Below are 16,796 nucleotides of genomic sequence, written 5' to 3'. Positions count from 1 at the left end.
CGCAAAGCGTCTGAGAGCGGGTAGATTTTGGATTGTACGCTGCATGGTTAAGACATAGACGTTAAATGAAGTTAAATGCCCTGCGTGTTCAACTGCAGGGGGAGTCAACCTATCACAGGCCAGAGGTCGTCGTCAGGTCCAGGACCAAACTTCTCGCCCAAGTTGCAAATGATACGTATGAAGTACACCTGCAGGCATGCTCCTGTCATACAATAACGTCTAGGTGGGCATTAGCCGCAGGAATGCGTATAAGCTTGACGACCAGAGGAAGACGTGTAGACCATCAAAGCTCGAAGCGCCATTGACTGCGAAGGCTTAGATCTGGTAACGAACTTGGACACTGCAATTCGATGGAACCCTGTGTCTTCTCACACAATCAGTCACAAATGCTCGATAATGTGCCTCTCCCTCATCCTCGGTGATGTCGCCTCAGGCTGCACGGACCGAACGGGTTCATCGAACGCGCTAAGACAAGCGGCCCTTCACTGGCTTGTGGGTCGCTCCTGCCCCACTGAACTGCAACGCTTTGAACTGTGGGTGGCTCTTGCCGTGCGGGGTGCGTCGCTCGTTTCCTGGGGAAGCTTCACGGTGACGCGACTGGCATGGCACGAGGGGCAGGTGACCCTCAGCTGACCATACAATACCCCTCGCGCTGCTGCTGCAGTCCATCTTCCTCACACGACACTTTCAGTCTCAGTCTTCACCATTCCACTATTCACCCCAATTCTCGTTATACAAATCCCACCTCAAATCATTCAAGATGAGTGCAATCGCTGACAGCACCGATGGCCCTGTTGAGAAGGTCAAGGTGCTGTTTGCCCTGTTCCCTGGCTACAACACCCTCGACGTGGCTGGCCCGCTTGAGGTCTTGAGCCGTTCCCTGCAGAACCCCAAGGACAAATGTAAGAATTCAAATCAATTGAGGCCGCGACGCGTTCTTTGTCGAGCACAATTCCAATCCAGCCCTTGCTGACACGCTTGCCAGCCAGCAAGGCTTTCGACTGCCAGTTCGTTGGCACCGCCGCTGCCATGACCTCTGTCCAAGGACTCACCATCAAGGCTGATATGGACTACGATGATGCGAACGACGAGCTCGAGGACTTCGATGTCATCATCGTGCCCGGCGGTGAGGGAATTTTTGATGTTCTCAAGAATAAGGCCGAGCCCCTCGGTCTCCTCTCCAAGTACGTCGAGCTCCAGGAGAAGAACCCTGAGAAGGAGCGAACCGTCCTCGCTATCGATGTCGGTGCTCTGTTGCTTGCCCAGCAGGGCATGCTCGAGGGTTTGGCAGCTACAACACACCCAGACTACTATGTCCGTCTGGAAACTCTCTGTCAAGACGCTTCCAAGCGTGACATGTCCATGCGTACCGACGTTATGGAGGAGCGTTACGTCGTCAACAATGCCCGCTTTGACTTGGGTGAAAACCCGGAAGACAACCCGTGAGTACTTCCCCGCAGCCATCTAGAGGTTTTGCTCACACAAACAGATATATCATCAAGAAGGACCGCTCGGGTGCCATCCCCGACGGTACCATCACCCAGAATGGACGTAGAATGTCCATTGCTCGAAAGGGCAGCAACGCTTGGCGCGACTCTCGCCGCCGCGAGTCCATCGCCAGGCGTGCCTCTATGCCGCTGGGTGGTATGCGTGTCATCACCACCGGTGGTGTCACTGCTGGCCTTGATGCCAGCCTCTACTTGGTTGGTTCCCTGGCCTCCCACGACTCGGCTCTCGAAGTTGCTCGCGTCATGCAGTACTCGTGGGTCAAGGGCGTGACGGTCGACGCGATTGATGTATGAGGTACTCGATGCGATGTAATATACGATTGGACTGAAGTGCACCCGGCGAGGTCACCAGAAATGATATGTCGGGAATCTGGAAGATTTACCACGACTGGGAGGAACTTTACGAAGCATCTACGAATGTCAATGAAATCATCAAATCTCATGCTATACCCGTCTTCTCTGTGAGTTACGTACCAGCTTTTTGATTATGTGCAGCCTTTGTGCCAGGTCTTCTCATCAATGATTGTCCCGTCCCTGTCCCGTCTGTGAGGTCAGGTGTACGCCGAGCCGCCGCCGCCACTCACGCACACTATAGCTCATGAAGCCGCTGAGTTTCTTTACAAGGACGTTACTTCGTAACAAAAATGATCTATGAGCCTGTCAGGAAGCTTATGTTGTGCCACAAACGTACGCTGACCCACGGCACAGTGAGCGTCTTGAATGCTTCAGGCCCACCGGGACGTATACGTCCCCCAGCCTATGAGAGAGTCCACGCATACCTCTCGCCTGCTCGTTCTGTCTCCACCCTGTGCGTCAATGCATGTGTCGACAACAGGGCAAGGGTCAGCTTCGGTTGGACACACTCGAAGCGATCTAGCACAATGACAAGCACGAAGTCTCAATCATCCGCCCTACGTCCTGGCTACCCGTTGGTCTGGCACATATCCCACGCGTTATCAATGTACTAGACGGTAAGCATGACGTGCATGCGAGATGATCGAGCTTGAAATGGCTCACAGTCGTCAGTGCGCACCACGGCGGTACCGAGCGCCTGGAGCGCACCCAGCCTGTTTGGTAGACAGCCGATCAAGCTCTCGATCAAGCAAATGCACGGATCCAGACGGATCTAGCTATACTGCAGCGCGCGGAGCCCGGACGGCTTATGAACGTGGATCCCCCTTCGTAGCACGGAGCAACACATAGCTCAGGGCCGTCCCCGACGGACGCTCCCGCTCTATGAGCGACATACCGACTTGAAGCAACTGGTTGTTAGCTTTGTAAAAGTTTTGCAGAGACCGGTGTTGGGATGACACAGAGGTTCGGTGCTGTCTCCGTTCGCAGGCCTTTAAGCGCGGCTGATTCAACGCTCGGCTCGGTGGGTACGTACTGCGGCAGCCCACACGATGCGTCAATGCACAAAGACGTCGACATAGGCATTGCTCAAGATTCGTTCCGTAACTCTTAGCGACTCGTTAGGTACTCAAGTCCTATGTACATACATCACCCAAGATATCGATGTAAACACAAGAAGCAGGGTTGATCCACGAGCAGCAGCGGCAGGGCGTGCGTACGAACGCCCTGAAAATCCGGAATACTGGATCTGGACACGGCAACTACTGGCAAGCGGAATACAACGTTCAGTAGTAGTCATCATAATTGATTTTGAAACGCGGTATCCAGGAACTGCAAGTGTCGTACAGGAGGTGTCGTCAAGCGGGAAACGCAGCGATTGGCGCGCTGGAGAAAAGCTTGAGCGCTTCACAGATCCAGCGTGGCTGTGTATCACATGCATATATCATAAATCGCTCATCGCTAACCAGCAACAGCTATGAACATGACAGCGATACACGGAAATTGCGCAGCACGTGAAGCAACCCGGCGGTAGTCCTGATGTGAGCACGATTGACACACTGCATCTGCCTGCTTCAGTTTGCATGAGCGATTTATCATCTAATCCGACGACAAACACTGGACGCCGCTTTGTAATATGGCGTTGGTAAAATATTTCGATGGCGATTTACCCGCTTAAATGTCAAGTCGAAGAGCGGGCAATGCTAATCGAAGCGCGGTCTGCACCTGTCTGATGCGGCTGCGCAGCCTGCCTGGGATGGTTCACTGGCACGTAAGAATGTCATTTCTCATTTGAGGAGTTTGTATAAATTGCTCAGCACCACTGCACTCAAGTGATCTCTTACATATTCTCTTGTCTTCGGTCTTCCACTTCCTCCTCTACCTCTACCCAGCTCCACGGGTCTGCTGTGTAACAGCCAGCTTCCCAGTGCGGCTTCTCCACCATATCTTTGCCAACCATGAATAAGGAGGGAAAACCAGTCCAGCGAATTCGCTTCGACGCTACGGATGAGGAGGCAGGCCGTGAGCCGCTTGAGTGTGCGCGTGATCGTCGTCGTCGTCGCAGCAGTGTGGGCAGTCTGTCGATTCACAGCACAGGTGGTGCAAGGAACGTAGATCCTGGGACTGCGCTGCCTATCACTTACCGTACACTATCCATCGAAGTCGACGAGGAGAAACAAAAGAAGCAGTCGGAGATTAAGCGCGCAAAGGAAAAGGGCGCTGTTGACCTTGCTGTCCTTGAATGGTACGCTGCGCCAACATAACCTACCTCTGAAGGAAAGCCTCCTAACCATCCATAGGCACACCCTAGAAGTTGAAGAACTTTGCCGACGTCTCTCTGTCGATACAAATCAAGGTCTCTCAGATGATCAGATCAAGCGACGCGTTGCCGAGTATGGCAGGAATAAAATGTCGCCTCCCCCTTCAAGCCTCTTCGGAAAGATCATAGGCTATTTCTATGGTGGCTTCGGAAGTATTTTGCTCAGCGCTGGTATCCTCGTCTTCATCTCATGGAAGCCCCTTGGAGATCCTCCAGCGGAGGCTAACTTGGCACTTGCCTGTGTCCTGATCGCAGTCTGGCTCATCCAGGCTGCTTTCAACGCATGGCAGGATTGGTCCACCAGCCGCGTAATGGCCTCCATTGGGACCATGCTTCCTGACCAGTGTATTGTCATTCGCAATGGTTCGCAGGCCAGCGCATCTGCTCTCGACCTGGTGCCTGGCGACATTATTGTCATCAAACAAGGCAACAAGCTGCCCGCCGATGTTCGCTTCGTTGAAGTTTCCAGCGATGCTATGTTCGATCGCGCTATTCTTACCGGTGTGTTTTCAGTTCCTGCAAGGCAAATACTCAGCTAACGTTTCAAGGTGAATCGGAGCCTGTACACGCGACCGTCCAATCTACAGAAGAAAACTACCTCGAGACCAATAATATCGGCATGCAGGGTACGCACTGTATATCCGGTAGCTGCTTGGGTGTCTGCGTCGCGACTGGTGACAGCACCGTCTTCGGACGCATCGCAAAGCTTACCTCGGACCCCAAGACTGGCATGACACCATTACAAAAGGAGATTCTTCGCTTCGTCCTCATCATCTCGACTTTTATCACAGTAGTGGTCATTGTCATCATTGTTCTCTGGTATGCTGGCTGGTCACCACGGATACTAGTTCTGCTAACAACGATGCAGGGCTGCATGGCTGCGCAAAGACCACCCTAACTGGATCAGCGTTCCGCTCCTAATCGTCAGTTGCGTGTCGGCTGCGGTCGCTTTCATCCCCGAAGGTCTACCCATCGCACTTACTACGAGCTTGACTATCGTTGCCAACATCATGAGGAAGAACAAGATTCTGTGCAAGTCGCTTAAGACTGTTGAGACTCTAGGGTCAGTTTCAGTCATTTGCTCTGATAAGACTGGCACTTTGACAAAGGCAAGCTTTTCTGATCGATCGCCGGAAGAACATTGCTAATATTCACGTAGAATAGCATGGTCGTCACCAACCTCTACGCTGGAGGCGAAGAGCACACGCCCGAAGCAGCCCGCGACCTCATGGCTGCCCTTAGATCCGGGAACAGCATTGCTGCCATCTCAAATAAGAGAGAGGATGTCATCGATCGCGTGCGCATGCTCGCTGGTCTTTGCAACTCCGGAGAGTTCGATGCTTCCACGATGCACCTCCCCATTGCAGAACGCAAGATCAACGGTGATGCGACAGACCAGGCCCTGCTTCGTCTTTCCGAAAGCCTTGGTTCAGTGGCTGAGCTTCGTCGCGACTACAAAAAGGTCTTCGAGATTGCTTTCAACAGCAAAAACAAGTTCATGGTGAGGCTTATGAGTCCGGCTAACCAAAACGCGACCGGTAGCATCGCAACACTCATGATCAAGGGTGCGCCTGATATTCTTCTCGATCGTTGCGAGACAATTCTCGACAACAAGGGCGAGTTTGTTCCTCTAACTTCTGGTCAATTAGCCCGCATCGAACGCATCAAGGATGACTGGTCTTGCCAGGGCAAGCGTGTCATCTTGCTCGCTCAGAAGCCAACCATTGCTCCATTCTCTGCCAATGCTGAAAAGGAAGTTCTTGTCGCTGCTCGTCAAGGTCTGACTTTCGTCGGTATGGTTGGTATCGTTGATCCTCCTCGCGACGAGATCCCTGGTGTCGTTCGCATCCTCCGTGGTGCTTCTATCCGTATTTTCATGGTCACCGGCGACTTCAAGCTCACGGCGCAAGCTATTGCAGAAGAATGCGGTATCCTTTCGAATTCGGCACTTGTCGATGAAATCAGCGCCCTTAGTCACGATGGCAAGATCGGCACGACGAAGCAGTCTATCGTCCTGAGTGGACCGGAACTCATCACTCTGAATGAGGCGCAATGGGACCAGCTTTGCCAGTACCAGGAGATTGTCTTTGCAAGAACGACGCCTGAGCAGAAGCTTCGTATTGTCAAGGAGTTTCAGTCTCGCGAGAATATTGTCGGTATGACCGGTGACGGTGTCAACGATGCTCCGTCTCTCAAGGCCGCCGACATTGGTATTGCCATGGGCAGTGGCTCTGACATTGCCATCGAAGCTGCTGATATGGTCCTTCTTGACTCTTTCGCCGCAATCGTTGAAGCAGTCCAATACGGTCGACTTGTCTATGATAACCTCAAGAAGACCATCGTGTACCTCCTTCCCGCAGGAAGTTTCTCTGAGCTCTGGCCCGTCATCACCAACGTCGCATTCGGTATTCCCCAGGCCCTGTCTTCTTTCCTCATGATCATCATTTGCTGTCTCACTGATTGCGCCGCTGCCATCACACTTGCGTACGAGAAGCCCGAAGCCGATCTTATGCTACGCCCACCCCGCAATCCGCGTAAGGACCGCCTGGTTAACACTCATCTCATCTTCCATGCCTACTTCTTTGTCGGTCTGATACAATGCTTCCTCTCCTTCACAATGGCCTTCTGGTACCTGGAGACCCAGGGCATTCCTTTCACAGCCATGTGGCTAAAATATGGTGTCTACGACCCTCATTATGATGCCGACTACATCAACGAGAAATTCAAGACCGCATCTAGTATCTACTTCGTCACGCTTGTTGTCATGCAGCTTTTCAATCTGCTGGCGACGCGCACACGTCGACTTTCAATTTTCCAACAGCCGCCGCTTTTCAACAAGGAGACGCAGAATTGGCTGCTGTTCCCTGCCATGGGTTTTGCGATCGTCGTTGTTTTCATTTTCTGTTACATCCCTGGCCTGCAAAATACGATCGGTACCAGGCAGGTGCCAGTGGAACATTGGTTCCTGCCCGCTGCGTTCGGTTTTGGATTGTTGATGTTGGACGAGGCAAGAAAGTACTGCATAAGAAGGTGGCCTCAGGGCCTTCTTGCGAATATCGCATGGTAGATAGACTGTTTGCGTAAAGCTATTTCAATCCAGATAGTGAAGTTGTCGCAGCAAGGATCGAGGTGAGGGTGCATATGACGTGATCCGCATCTGGATATTGGACCGATCAGACACTGGCGATCGACCACGCCATGGTGAGCGGAATCGGGTACAGCTTGGAGCCGTGATTAGGGCTCCAATTAGGGTATAGCTGGATGAGTATTGGTGTATATATTCTGCTCATTCAGCACCGCAGATAGAACAAGGAACTTGATCACTTTCTTCACACTTGATCAACGATCAGAGACTACTCAGCTTCCACAGAAGTAGAAACCATTCATGCTCTCCCACACATATACTCTTTCTAAGACGTATCCATCTACTCGAAGAAGCTGACATGTTCCCTCCAAGCATCCCTTGCAGTCCTAAATCCGTTTGGCCTCGCTCCCAGATCCTCATATCCCATCGCCCCACCACTCAAAATAAGCATCTCATCCCCAATCTTCAGCTCTGTTCGTACCACATTAGGATACCCAGCGACACTGACCTGCCAACAACACGCCACCCCGCGCTCCGCCAACAGTAAGGAAAGACTCTGCATGTACATACCCACACACATCAGATCGACATCTGCCAGGCTCTTATCCATGCAAAAAAACAAACCAACCGGCGCATTGAAGAAAGCGTAATTCCGAAGCAGCGCGGTCTCCGCGGCTCCCTTGTCTTCTCTTGCGATATCGTATCCATCAGGCCCGTACAACAGGTGCCCAGATTCTGAGCGGTAGTGGTCGTAGGGCTCTGGAATTGGCTCTGTAGTCGGCTCAACGCCGGCTTTGACTGCGTCGAGCAGGGCAGAAGAGAGGCGCTGAAGCGCGCCGCCGGTGAGAATTTTGACGTGCCACGGTTGGCAGTTGGAGTTTGATGCTGTTTGTTGGGCGAGCTGGAGGACTTCTTGGAGAAGGGAGTGAGGTACGGGAGTGGGGAGGAAGGCGCGGGCTGAGTGACGGGTGCGCATCAGGGAGGTGAGAGTTGTGTCGGCGCCCGGCTTAGATGTGGAGGTGAGGGCAGCTGAATATCTGCAATCACCTTGCGAGCTTGATCTAATTGTGGAAGAAGTGCGTCGAGTTGAGTCGCTCATTGTGGGAGGTCTTCACGGTGCTTGCGCCTTGTGCTTGTCCAGTGTGTTGATGGTCTGCTTGGATTTGCTCTTTTTGACTGTGACCGTTCGTACTTATCTTGAAAGTTCATAGATCGTATTACGGATACATCTTGTCCAGCCGACTCGGGGCTCAAGCTATATATCGCGCACTTTGGGTCGCTCGCACGAGCGGCGCCTCTCGTGTGTCGCCCGAACTTGGTGGGCTTACTGATCATGACTGTAGCCCACAAACAACCGCCAACCTCGAATCAAGAGCGAAGAGTCAGCGCTATGATGTTTATCCATGGCGATATCCCTTGGGATGAATGAAACTGCGAAGAGATATTGAGGAGACGGTGCGCGGTCACGCCTTCCTGAGTTGTCAGGAGCCCCTTCGCACAAGGTAGCGCTCAGCTGGGTCGAGGACGATCCTTGGATTCTTCGACGTTCTTAATTAGCAAGCTTCTATCACGACATCACATGAGCTCAATTTCTCTAGCGTGGAGCGGTCCGTCTCACACCAGTCGAACTGGTTCTTGAGCTATCCTGCGTGACTGGACTTCGCACTACCTAGCAAAGCGCTGCAGCACCACGCGAGCGCCCCGCGTGCCGACCCTCACCCACTTCAAGAATCATCACCGACTGGGCACATCATCTCCGAGACTCGCGTACTTTGTGTGATGTAACCCCAGGACCAGATGAAATAAATATGCCGGGTCACTTGTGCTTTCCTTTTGGTTGTTACGAGACGTTCGAGATGTGACTGGCTCCCGTCGAGATTTCGCCTCAAGTAGGCCGAAAGTCGAAGGTGCAGGGTGGATCTCAACCTTCGGAGGCAGTAACCAGACAGCTCATTCTCTGCAGCAATAGTCTGGCAGACAAGTAGCTTATGGCGACCGTTGCACGGCCCTGTTGCAACTACATGTGTATTGCCCAGCATTGGCGGAGGAGCGTCAGCGTCTACTGTCAAGAGCCGGACGGCTTTCAAAGTCACTCCGAGTTGGCGGAATTGTATCTCGACTCAAGCTTTTGGTCAGTCCTCAGAAACGCTGCAGCTTCGAACTCACACGCGCTGTTTTGGCCGCAGGACCAAAGTTGGGTTTAATGAAGCGCTAAAAGCAACGGCCACTCACACGCACCTATTCAAGACTTTCGAGAACCACCCCGGAACACCTCAATCTCCCATGTGAGGCTACACAAGGCTACTGACAGCCTCTATAGCACGAGCGCTGGCTCTCCGTCAGGAGGTAGCTTCACGTCCTTTCTGCAGAATCTTTAGGGTTCTTCTTCGGGCTGGTCGCCCGCTGTATGTCTGTCACACTGTCTTTTCATCCTAGCCCTGGAACACATTGCATCATTACCAGGCTATTTCTCTGAAAGTGTCCAATAGCAGGCCATATCAGAGGTGAGCATACCTACGGACGTTGTTCACTTTCACGACCTCTCAACTAGATGGGAGCAGGGTCAATCAGGAGTCGGCATGTGGACAATGCTATACCAGGTAAAATGACTTATATAAATATGCGTTGTAGTCCAGGCTGAAACTTGCTGTACCACAGCACGACATCGCTTTTCGATACATGCTGCAGCTATGTCTCTGTCCAAATTAATCGCATCTCTCTCACTGCTGTGGCTCTGTGCTACGGCTATACCAGCTGGACCTGGCTATTGGCCAAATGGCACATCATCAGAAATCGTTGGAGGCGAATACAGTGTGGCATCGTACGGACTCATCGGCAATTACGATGGCACCAACTGGCTGAATATGTTCGACGTGCAAGCAGTAAGCTAGCGCATCACCTGAGACTTGCAACGACTGATATCAAGCAGATAGCTGACCCTACACGTGCGTTTCTATGGAATACCCCTGGGTTCTCAAACACAATTCTAACTACCGACAGATGGCTTTGTAGAGTACGTCAACGCGCAGCAAGCTCAACAGCTGGGCCTTCTTCGTACACAAGGAAGCCAAGTCTATATGGGAGTGGACACTACCTCTGTACTGGATCCTAATGGACCGGGGCGTAAGAGTGTCCGTATCCAAAGCAAGCGAGCCTACAACCAGGCCCTCATCATCGCCGACTTCGCCCATGTTCCAGGGAGTAACTGTGGCTCCTGGCCAGCATTGTAATCCATCTCACCCTTGTAGCTGGCGCAGCCGCTAATATGAACGCAGCTGGATGGTCGGGCCCAATTGGCCCAACCAGGGCGAGATAGATATTTATGAAGGCGTACACTTAAATACCTACAACCAAGCCACTCTCCACACCTCGCCCGGCTGCGTACCTTCAGTCGGTCCCGGCGGTGAAACAGGGCGCCGCGTCGTGAATGCAGACTGTGGCGCAGGTGGCGGTTTCGATGGCTGCGGCGTCATGTCCAACAACCCGACCTCCTACGGCACAGCATTCAACTCCAACGGTGGCGGTGTGTATATATTACTGTGGACAAACTCGGCAATCAAAGTCTGGTATTTTGCGTCGAGGGATGTGCCTGCGAATATCAGGAACGGTAGTCCTGATCCTGGTTCGTGGGGAACACCGACTGCAAATTTCGGACCGGGATGTGACTACGGTGCAAAGTTTTTAGATCTGAGTATTGTGTTCGATATCACGTTTTGTGGTGATTGGGCGGGTGGTATTTGGGGCCAGACGAGTTGTGCGCAGGCCAATCCGAGCTGCAATGCCTATGTGGCGAGTCAGCCGCAATCATTTGCTGATGTGAGTGCCACCTTAACCGTCTTCCCGTAATGACTGCTTGCTGATAGAAACACAGAGCTACTGGTTGATCAACTCAGTAAAGGTGTACAGTGTGTGAGCACATGAGTTCAGCACATGTTTCCATTCTGCATACAGTCGCTCCAGTCATGGGCATCGCTTTGATCATAATTCCTCCACCGCGGTCCTCAGTGCTTCGACTTCGCCCTTCTGCCACTCAGTGACCTTGCCTTGCCATTTTTCTCCCCTGCCGCCTCCCTTTACCGTCTCGACGATGCCTTTAATCTTCGCTGATAGCTTCTCTACCAGTTCTACTTTCCCTGTGATCACCAAGGAGCCGGATGTCTTTACGTCGCCAGTACACAGCAAAACAACACCATTGCCCTTAAGAGTCTCTTTGAGCTCGACGAGAACAAGATTGATGAAGTCCAGGCCGTCGTCTGGGCGGTGCGAGAAAGCGCTTGAGGCGCACTGCAATGTGTCCTTGATCTGTTCAGCTTCGAACCTCGCAATCTCTGCAAGCAATCTCTTTTCTCTTTTCCTGGCGTCGGAAGCTTGCTCTCTGAGACCTTGTATCTTCGCTGCGACCTCTGTAGGCGCAGCGCCTGAAGAGAGTGAAATAGCAATATTACGGAGACCATTGATCGACTCGGTTGCCATATTGATAGCACGATCTCCCGCAGTAAAGAAAAGTCGACAGTTGGTCCCGCGTATCGATTGCGTGTGATGCAACAGAACAAGGCCAATGTGCGATGTTTGCTTGAGATGTGTGCCGCAGCAGGCGTTGTAGTCCAGGTCGCCGATCTTGACGAATCGCACCACGCCTTTCTCCCCATCGTAATCGGCTGGCAGACTTGCCGATCCTTTCGCTTCTGGCGTTTCGACTGTGACAGGGAGATTTTCGCGGATTACTGCGTTGCACTCCTGCTGTATTCCGGCCATTTCCACGTCTGTAGGTTTTCGTGGTAGTTCGACATAGTTCATCTCCCCGGGCCGTCCCATGCTCCAGCCTAGCGTCGGCAAGTCCATACCGTCCATGATCGCGGAGAGCAAGTGCTGGCCTGTGTGCTGTTGCATTAAGTCCCATCTTCGTGCGTAATACACCGTTTGCCTGACTCTCGTCCCGACTTCAAGAGGTGTTTGAGAGAAATGTACGCATCGTAGTCCATGTCGCTGGATGTTCTCAATCGGTATCGCGCTCATTCCCTTAACGCCAATTGGTGTGACGAAGCCATGATCCGTATGCTGGCCTCCGCCTTCAGGAAAGAGTACGGAGTCAGCAAATTCGATCATCCATGTCTTTTGTGTTGCAGCGTCCGAATTGTCGTTCGCTTTTGAGAGGTCTGTCACTTGCTTCGATTTTGCTCTACTTTGTTGTGGATTGCCTCTCGGTGGGATGTACTCCTCGCATCGTACAACCTTGGTTTCCAGGGTCTGCTGATAAGAGTCTCTCTGGCATGATAGCGCGCCGACGATGGTCGGTGTGACATCTGCTATCGCCATGTTTGAGTGACAAAATATGTTTTTGGTGTGGGAGTTCAGCGAGGAAGGCGACTTATTGACACGAGTGTTGGGTCAAAAAGTTGCTCGGGAAAGAAAGCCACGTGGGAATATGTTAGTAAGCGCATTACCTCTCTCAAACGTGAGGCCGCGTTGTCCCCATCACGATCTCCAGATACATCAACCGAAGCGAGCAGTTCAGGCACATCGCGATGTGCAAATACCTACTATACATCCCAAGCAATACCCAATGAATAGCTGAGACCGAAAGAGCCTAAAACATTGATTTCAGACATGGGACCACGGTGCGTCCGCCAATTGCAGAGAAGCGGAGTCCATTCCGCGCGTACTGATCCACCTGCGTCATTTTATGCTGCAGAAACATCATCAAAACGTTCTGAAAGCCATTCTGGAACTGCAAAAATCACTTGGACCTGACTACAGCGTTCGTTGCAGTGGAACCTCGACTTGAGTTCAGGGCGTGTGATATGGTCGAAAATTCGATGACGTAGGCGATCCAAGATGCCATACCGGTATGCCATTGTGTGCATGTCGGCTTTGAATCTCATACATGCCAATCTTGTTGAGACATGCCGTTGTCGATGCCGTTGCCGACTCACGCGGCAGTCACTCGCCTTGTGGCTTCAATTTTACCTTTTAAGGAGAACGATGTCCCGCTACTTTACCACGTTCCGCGAAGACGCCGTTATGACTCCGAACTTGCCTTTCTTGACCGCATTGTCCTTTCAATAACTCCTACGCCTGGGGTGTATCCCTTCATCAGCCACACTGAAGCATACCACCCGCCGCGTACGGTATGTTTCCTACATCGACCCTGGCAACTCGACCGAGGCGCGGTGCGTGGAGACACGCTCGTGCTTTCGAGCCACACGTCTTTCGATGAGAATCTGACGGTGGGGTGGAACCCAACGTTGGCAACACGACTTGGAATGGCAGAAGAGAATTGGTTCTGTGTGCAAGGCTATAAGGGCGATCCAACAAGAAAGATAGGCATCGTAGGCGCTGTGTCAATACCGCGCGACACAATCCTTGAACACATGAAGCGCGAATTTGGGCAGACGGAATTGATTCAGGCAGGGCAATCTGACGAGATACGTGTCGTGGCAATCATGAACGCATTCAATGAAGAAGAAGTAATGCGCGTATTAGACATGGCGCAAGAGCGTGAATGGGTGCCAGACGCAAGCTTTGAGGCTCGAGGGCGGCATGTGCTCTATCTAACAGGTCAGCCTCGTGAGAGTGGGATGCTTGCAGCTACCGCATTGGGTCTGACGGTCGCGTGCGTTGGACATCGAACTACTGAGGAATGGGGGATCCGATTCCTGGCTGCGGCACTCAGGACCGCATTCTCCAATGTGCTGGTTGAGGAAGTGTACGAAGAGGAGGAGCCTATAGCTCGGAAGCCAGAGAAAGAGATAGTCGCCCCTGCTTCGACACCCGTAGAGGCCGTGTAAGAAATAACACCTGCCAGTTGAAGTACATGTGCCTTCTACACAGATCTAGCCGGTTTGATTGTTGAGCAAGGGCGTTAGGAGTGGCCATTGATGGACGACTAATTGCTGCGATTGCAAAGCGCTGGCAGTCACATAAGCAGACGCCTAACACGATACAGTAATAGAGCGACACACACAAAGAACACGAGACGAGGCTTCCTGCTGTCAAAAACATCAGAGCCTCATTCAGTACACGTCTGTTGATTCTCGCATATGGAAATTTTGAACGTTCCTTTGACAATAGCATGGGGTCTTTGTTCAGCCATCATTCCTTAATTGAGACACAAGACAGCGGTACTAGAGTTGATAGGAGCGTTGAGCAGTGCTGTGGTTCCCTTCGGTTTTGGCGTATATTCGAAAGCAAATTAGATCATGGTCAAGCGGCCACGGCCAGCCATGAACGTATTGGGTCGAGTCTGTATAGTCGCTTGTCAGGTGAATGGCGTAATATCATCGGATAGTCACTACCAGTTCGTGAGGAAGGGTTTGGTATGTCTTCTGCATTATAACAGTAGAGGCTATATCCGTTGAATGAAAGTCCGATACGTACAAGCCATTTCACCCGGCATATATGCAATAATTAAAGCTAGCAAGGTAAAGCGTCCCAAAAAGCGAAAGGTTCAATCTATCGGCAGACCCAAGGGTTTTGTTGAGTCTTCGGTCACCACGCCTAGCCCCCTAGCTTTTGGTTCAACAGTATTCTCGTTCTGTGAGGCCTTCGGCGAGTGGTAAGGCGATACCCGACAGCTTGGCCCGGTCGACAGCTCTGAGTATCTGTTATGTGTGCCAGGTCTTGCAACCTCAGCAGGAAGCTCCGAGTATCTATTCGGCGGACCGACATCCGCTTCCATTTCCTGAGGTCTGTCGGTGGTGTAAGCCCACTGCCCTTGTGAGTAGGGACTCTGAGTGTCGCGGTTGGCCTTGTCTTGTGGTGTAATACTCTGGTAGTAGTCTCCACTGGTCGCAGAGTATGTTGGTGGTGCTGCTGTTTGAGTCAGTGTGTGACGCGTCATAAGCTTGATATCGTACTTACGTGACTGAGCAGGAGGGTTGGGGGAGTGAGGATCGAAAGCTTTGAGATTGTTCGTCGTGGGGCTAGCGACCTCGACATTGTCGCTATGGACAGTCTTCGCGTTGCGTCTCCTGCGCCAGAGAAGGAGAACGATCAAACTAATGATGAGAATGGCACCGGCAGCTCCTCCGACTGCTCCACCGATGACTGCGCCATTGGACTTGCTGCCTCCATCGCTGCTGGATATTGCAGAGACCGATGCACTCGATATTGATGATGTTCCAGATGCAATTTGAGAGGCGACGTAGAAGTTGATTTGCGCAGGTTGATCCACGAAGGCCGGCGTCAGGTTGCCGTCAGGACATGTTGGCGGGTCTGACGAGCAAGGATTCGATTTGCAACATCCCCAAAAGGTCTTATTGACAGCAGCAGCGCAAGTGAAGAAGTCGCTGTTGATACCGCAGCTAGCATCGGGGAAAATTCCATAGTTCTCAAACGGATAGGCAACAGGACGAATGTTTCCTTGAGTACACCCTGTCGTGCATGGGTCCGCGTCGCCTGCGCAACATCCCACAAACTTGGATGACCCAGTGTTTGAAGGGCAAGCGTACCTGTCAAACTTAGAAATGAAGTTCATCGTATGCCAGTCATATAGCACATACCATTTACCCCCAGAAGGACACGTGAATTCGCCGGCCATGGTGGTATGGAGTGCTCTCAAGGCGACAACGTTCTCCGACTGACAAAGAGGCAAGAGAAAGACGATGAATATGATGACCGGGGAAAGAGAGGGGAAACTGCGAAAGAAGAGAACCATAATGACTGCTGATGTGATAGCTAAGTGGCACAGGAAGACTGATTTCAGAACAACACTGAAGACACAGGCCTGAGGTGCTAGCAGAAGGATTATACTCCCTGCACAAGTCCCCTAGTGAGCGTAAGACCGCAGAGGCAACTCCACGCCGTCATTACACTCATAGGTCCGGCCTCTGCAGAGCCTCCACTAGAATAGTCCACGATTCCGAAGACGGTGTAGCCGCGTGCCATTCTGCATGTCGGCTTAGTTGTTTGCTGCAATCTTGGTTGTGCGTGGGAAGCTTAAATCACTTGTGGTAAGCGGGAGTGAGCATTCAGTTGACTGATTGCCGAAAGTAGTTTGGCACGATGCAGCGCCGCACGCTTCGACCTCAGCTCCTGTCGGATCGCGGTCATAGCGAGAGCTTAGAAAGGCCTTGAAAACGCCTTCAGTTGTTGTGGGGGATTAGTCGACAATGCCTTCCGAGTTACATTCGGTAGGAAATCGCTGTCCTTCGTGAGTGGTAGGTTGTGCACAGAAATCTTTACGTCCGTAATGCCGTGCGTGGAAAAGACCATGGGATGATATGAGCTCGTGGCAATGTCTCAGAAAGAGTCGGTTATCGGTGAGCTGCTGCGCCCGACCATCCCGGTCTAGAGCATCGGTGGTCTTGGTAGCTGGAGGCTGGGGGCCTCCGACGCGTGTGTAGCTATACGCGAGAGGCGTAAGGCTGAGCGCAGTAGAAATAATGATGGAATATTAGAGCTGTGCAATCTGCTAGCAGAGAGCGTGTAATGAGCTCAACTATGTGCCTTGAGCGATATGCCAGCAGACATCCTCAGTCCCACACGCAGGGCACTTGCTTATCAGTTGTAGTTTCTGTTACAAGTTGCGGTC

The 16,796-nt window shown here is 52.1% G+C and overlaps 8 protein-coding genes across 8 annotated transcripts; 4 read left to right on the top strand and 4 right to left on the bottom strand.

The window, feature by feature from the left end:
• The first annotated feature begins 677 nt into the window (after nucleotides 1-677).
• Nucleotides 678-1,963, top strand: M421DRAFT_415053 (class I glutamine amidotransferase-like protein). The gene is made up of 3 exons (XM_033590555.1): nucleotides 678-902; nucleotides 986-1,442; nucleotides 1,490-1,963. The coding sequence occupies exons 1-3, from the start codon at nucleotides 761-763 to the stop codon at nucleotides 1,800-1,802; spliced, it is 912 nt and encodes a 303-aa protein (XP_033454248.1). The 5' UTR covers nucleotides 678-760; the 3' UTR covers nucleotides 1,803-1,963.
• A 1,000-nt stretch (nucleotides 1,964-2,963) lies between these two features.
• Nucleotides 2,964-3,180, bottom strand: M421DRAFT_415051 (uncharacterized protein). The gene has a single exon (XM_033590554.1). The coding sequence runs from the start codon at nucleotides 3,157-3,159 to the stop codon at nucleotides 2,989-2,991; it is 171 nt and encodes a 56-aa protein (XP_033454247.1). The 5' UTR covers nucleotides 3,160-3,180; the 3' UTR covers nucleotides 2,964-2,988.
• Nucleotides 3,181-3,817: 637 nt separating this feature from the next.
• On the top strand, nucleotides 3,818-7,246 carry M421DRAFT_97025 (calcium ATPase; the record flags this gene model as incomplete). Its single annotated transcript, XM_033598454.1, has 5 exons — nucleotides 3,818-4,104; nucleotides 4,160-4,680; nucleotides 4,728-4,998; nucleotides 5,048-5,288; nucleotides 5,339-7,246. 5 exons carry the CDS (start codon nucleotides 3,818-3,820, stop codon nucleotides 7,244-7,246), a joined length of 3,228 nt encoding a protein of 1,075 aa, XP_033454246.1.
• Nucleotides 7,247-7,503: 257 nt separating this feature from the next.
• Nucleotides 7,504-8,513, bottom strand: M421DRAFT_415050 (oxidoreductase). Its single transcript, XM_033590553.1, has one exon. It carries the CDS (start codon nucleotides 8,361-8,363, stop codon nucleotides 7,605-7,607), a length of 759 nt encoding a protein of 252 aa, XP_033454245.1. The 5' UTR covers nucleotides 8,364-8,513; the 3' UTR covers nucleotides 7,504-7,604.
• Nucleotides 8,514-9,954: 1,441 nt separating this feature from the next.
• On the top strand, nucleotides 9,955-11,148 carry M421DRAFT_88051 (glycoside hydrolase family 16 protein; the record flags this gene model as incomplete). The annotated part of the gene is made up of 5 exons (XM_033597628.1): nucleotides 9,955-10,146; nucleotides 10,194-10,209; nucleotides 10,265-10,490; nucleotides 10,540-11,080; nucleotides 11,128-11,148. The coding sequence occupies 5 exons, from the start codon at nucleotides 9,955-9,957 to the stop codon at nucleotides 11,146-11,148; spliced, it is 996 nt and encodes a 331-aa protein (XP_033454244.1).
• On the bottom strand, nucleotides 10,980-12,779 carry M421DRAFT_415048 (ThrRS/AlaRS common domain-containing protein). Its single transcript, XM_033590552.1, has one exon. The coding sequence runs from the start codon at nucleotides 12,578-12,580 to the stop codon at nucleotides 11,243-11,245; it is 1,338 nt and encodes a 445-aa protein (XP_033454243.1). The 5' UTR covers nucleotides 12,581-12,779; the 3' UTR covers nucleotides 10,980-11,242.
• A 225-nt stretch (nucleotides 12,780-13,004) lies between these two features.
• On the top strand, nucleotides 13,005-14,257 carry M421DRAFT_415047 (uncharacterized protein). The gene has a single exon (XM_033590551.1). It carries the CDS (start codon nucleotides 13,168-13,170, stop codon nucleotides 14,050-14,052), a length of 885 nt encoding a protein of 294 aa, XP_033454242.1. The 5' UTR covers nucleotides 13,005-13,167; the 3' UTR covers nucleotides 14,053-14,257.
• Nucleotides 14,258-14,327: 70 nt separating this feature from the next.
• M421DRAFT_415046 (uncharacterized protein) lies at nucleotides 14,328-16,397 on the bottom strand. The gene is made up of 3 exons (XM_033590550.1): nucleotides 15,766-16,397; nucleotides 15,125-15,714; nucleotides 14,328-15,076 (listed from the first exon to the last, which is right to left on the bottom strand). The coding sequence occupies exons 1-3, from the start codon at nucleotides 15,918-15,920 to the stop codon at nucleotides 14,712-14,714; spliced, it is 1,110 nt and encodes a 369-aa protein (XP_033454241.1). The 5' UTR covers nucleotides 15,921-16,397; the 3' UTR covers nucleotides 14,328-14,711.
• Between the last annotated feature and the right edge of the window lie 399 nt (nucleotides 16,398-16,796).

Source organism: Didymella exigua (genome assembly GCF_010094145.1).
Source record: "Didymella exigua CBS 183.55 unplaced genomic scaffold M421scaffold_1, whole genome shotgun sequence".
Classification (NCBI taxonomy): domain Eukaryota; kingdom Fungi; phylum Ascomycota; class Dothideomycetes; order Pleosporales; family Didymellaceae; genus Didymella; species Didymella exigua.
The sequence above is the reverse complement of the archived record's forward strand: the minus strand, read 5'-3'. Positions and strand labels throughout refer to the sequence as shown.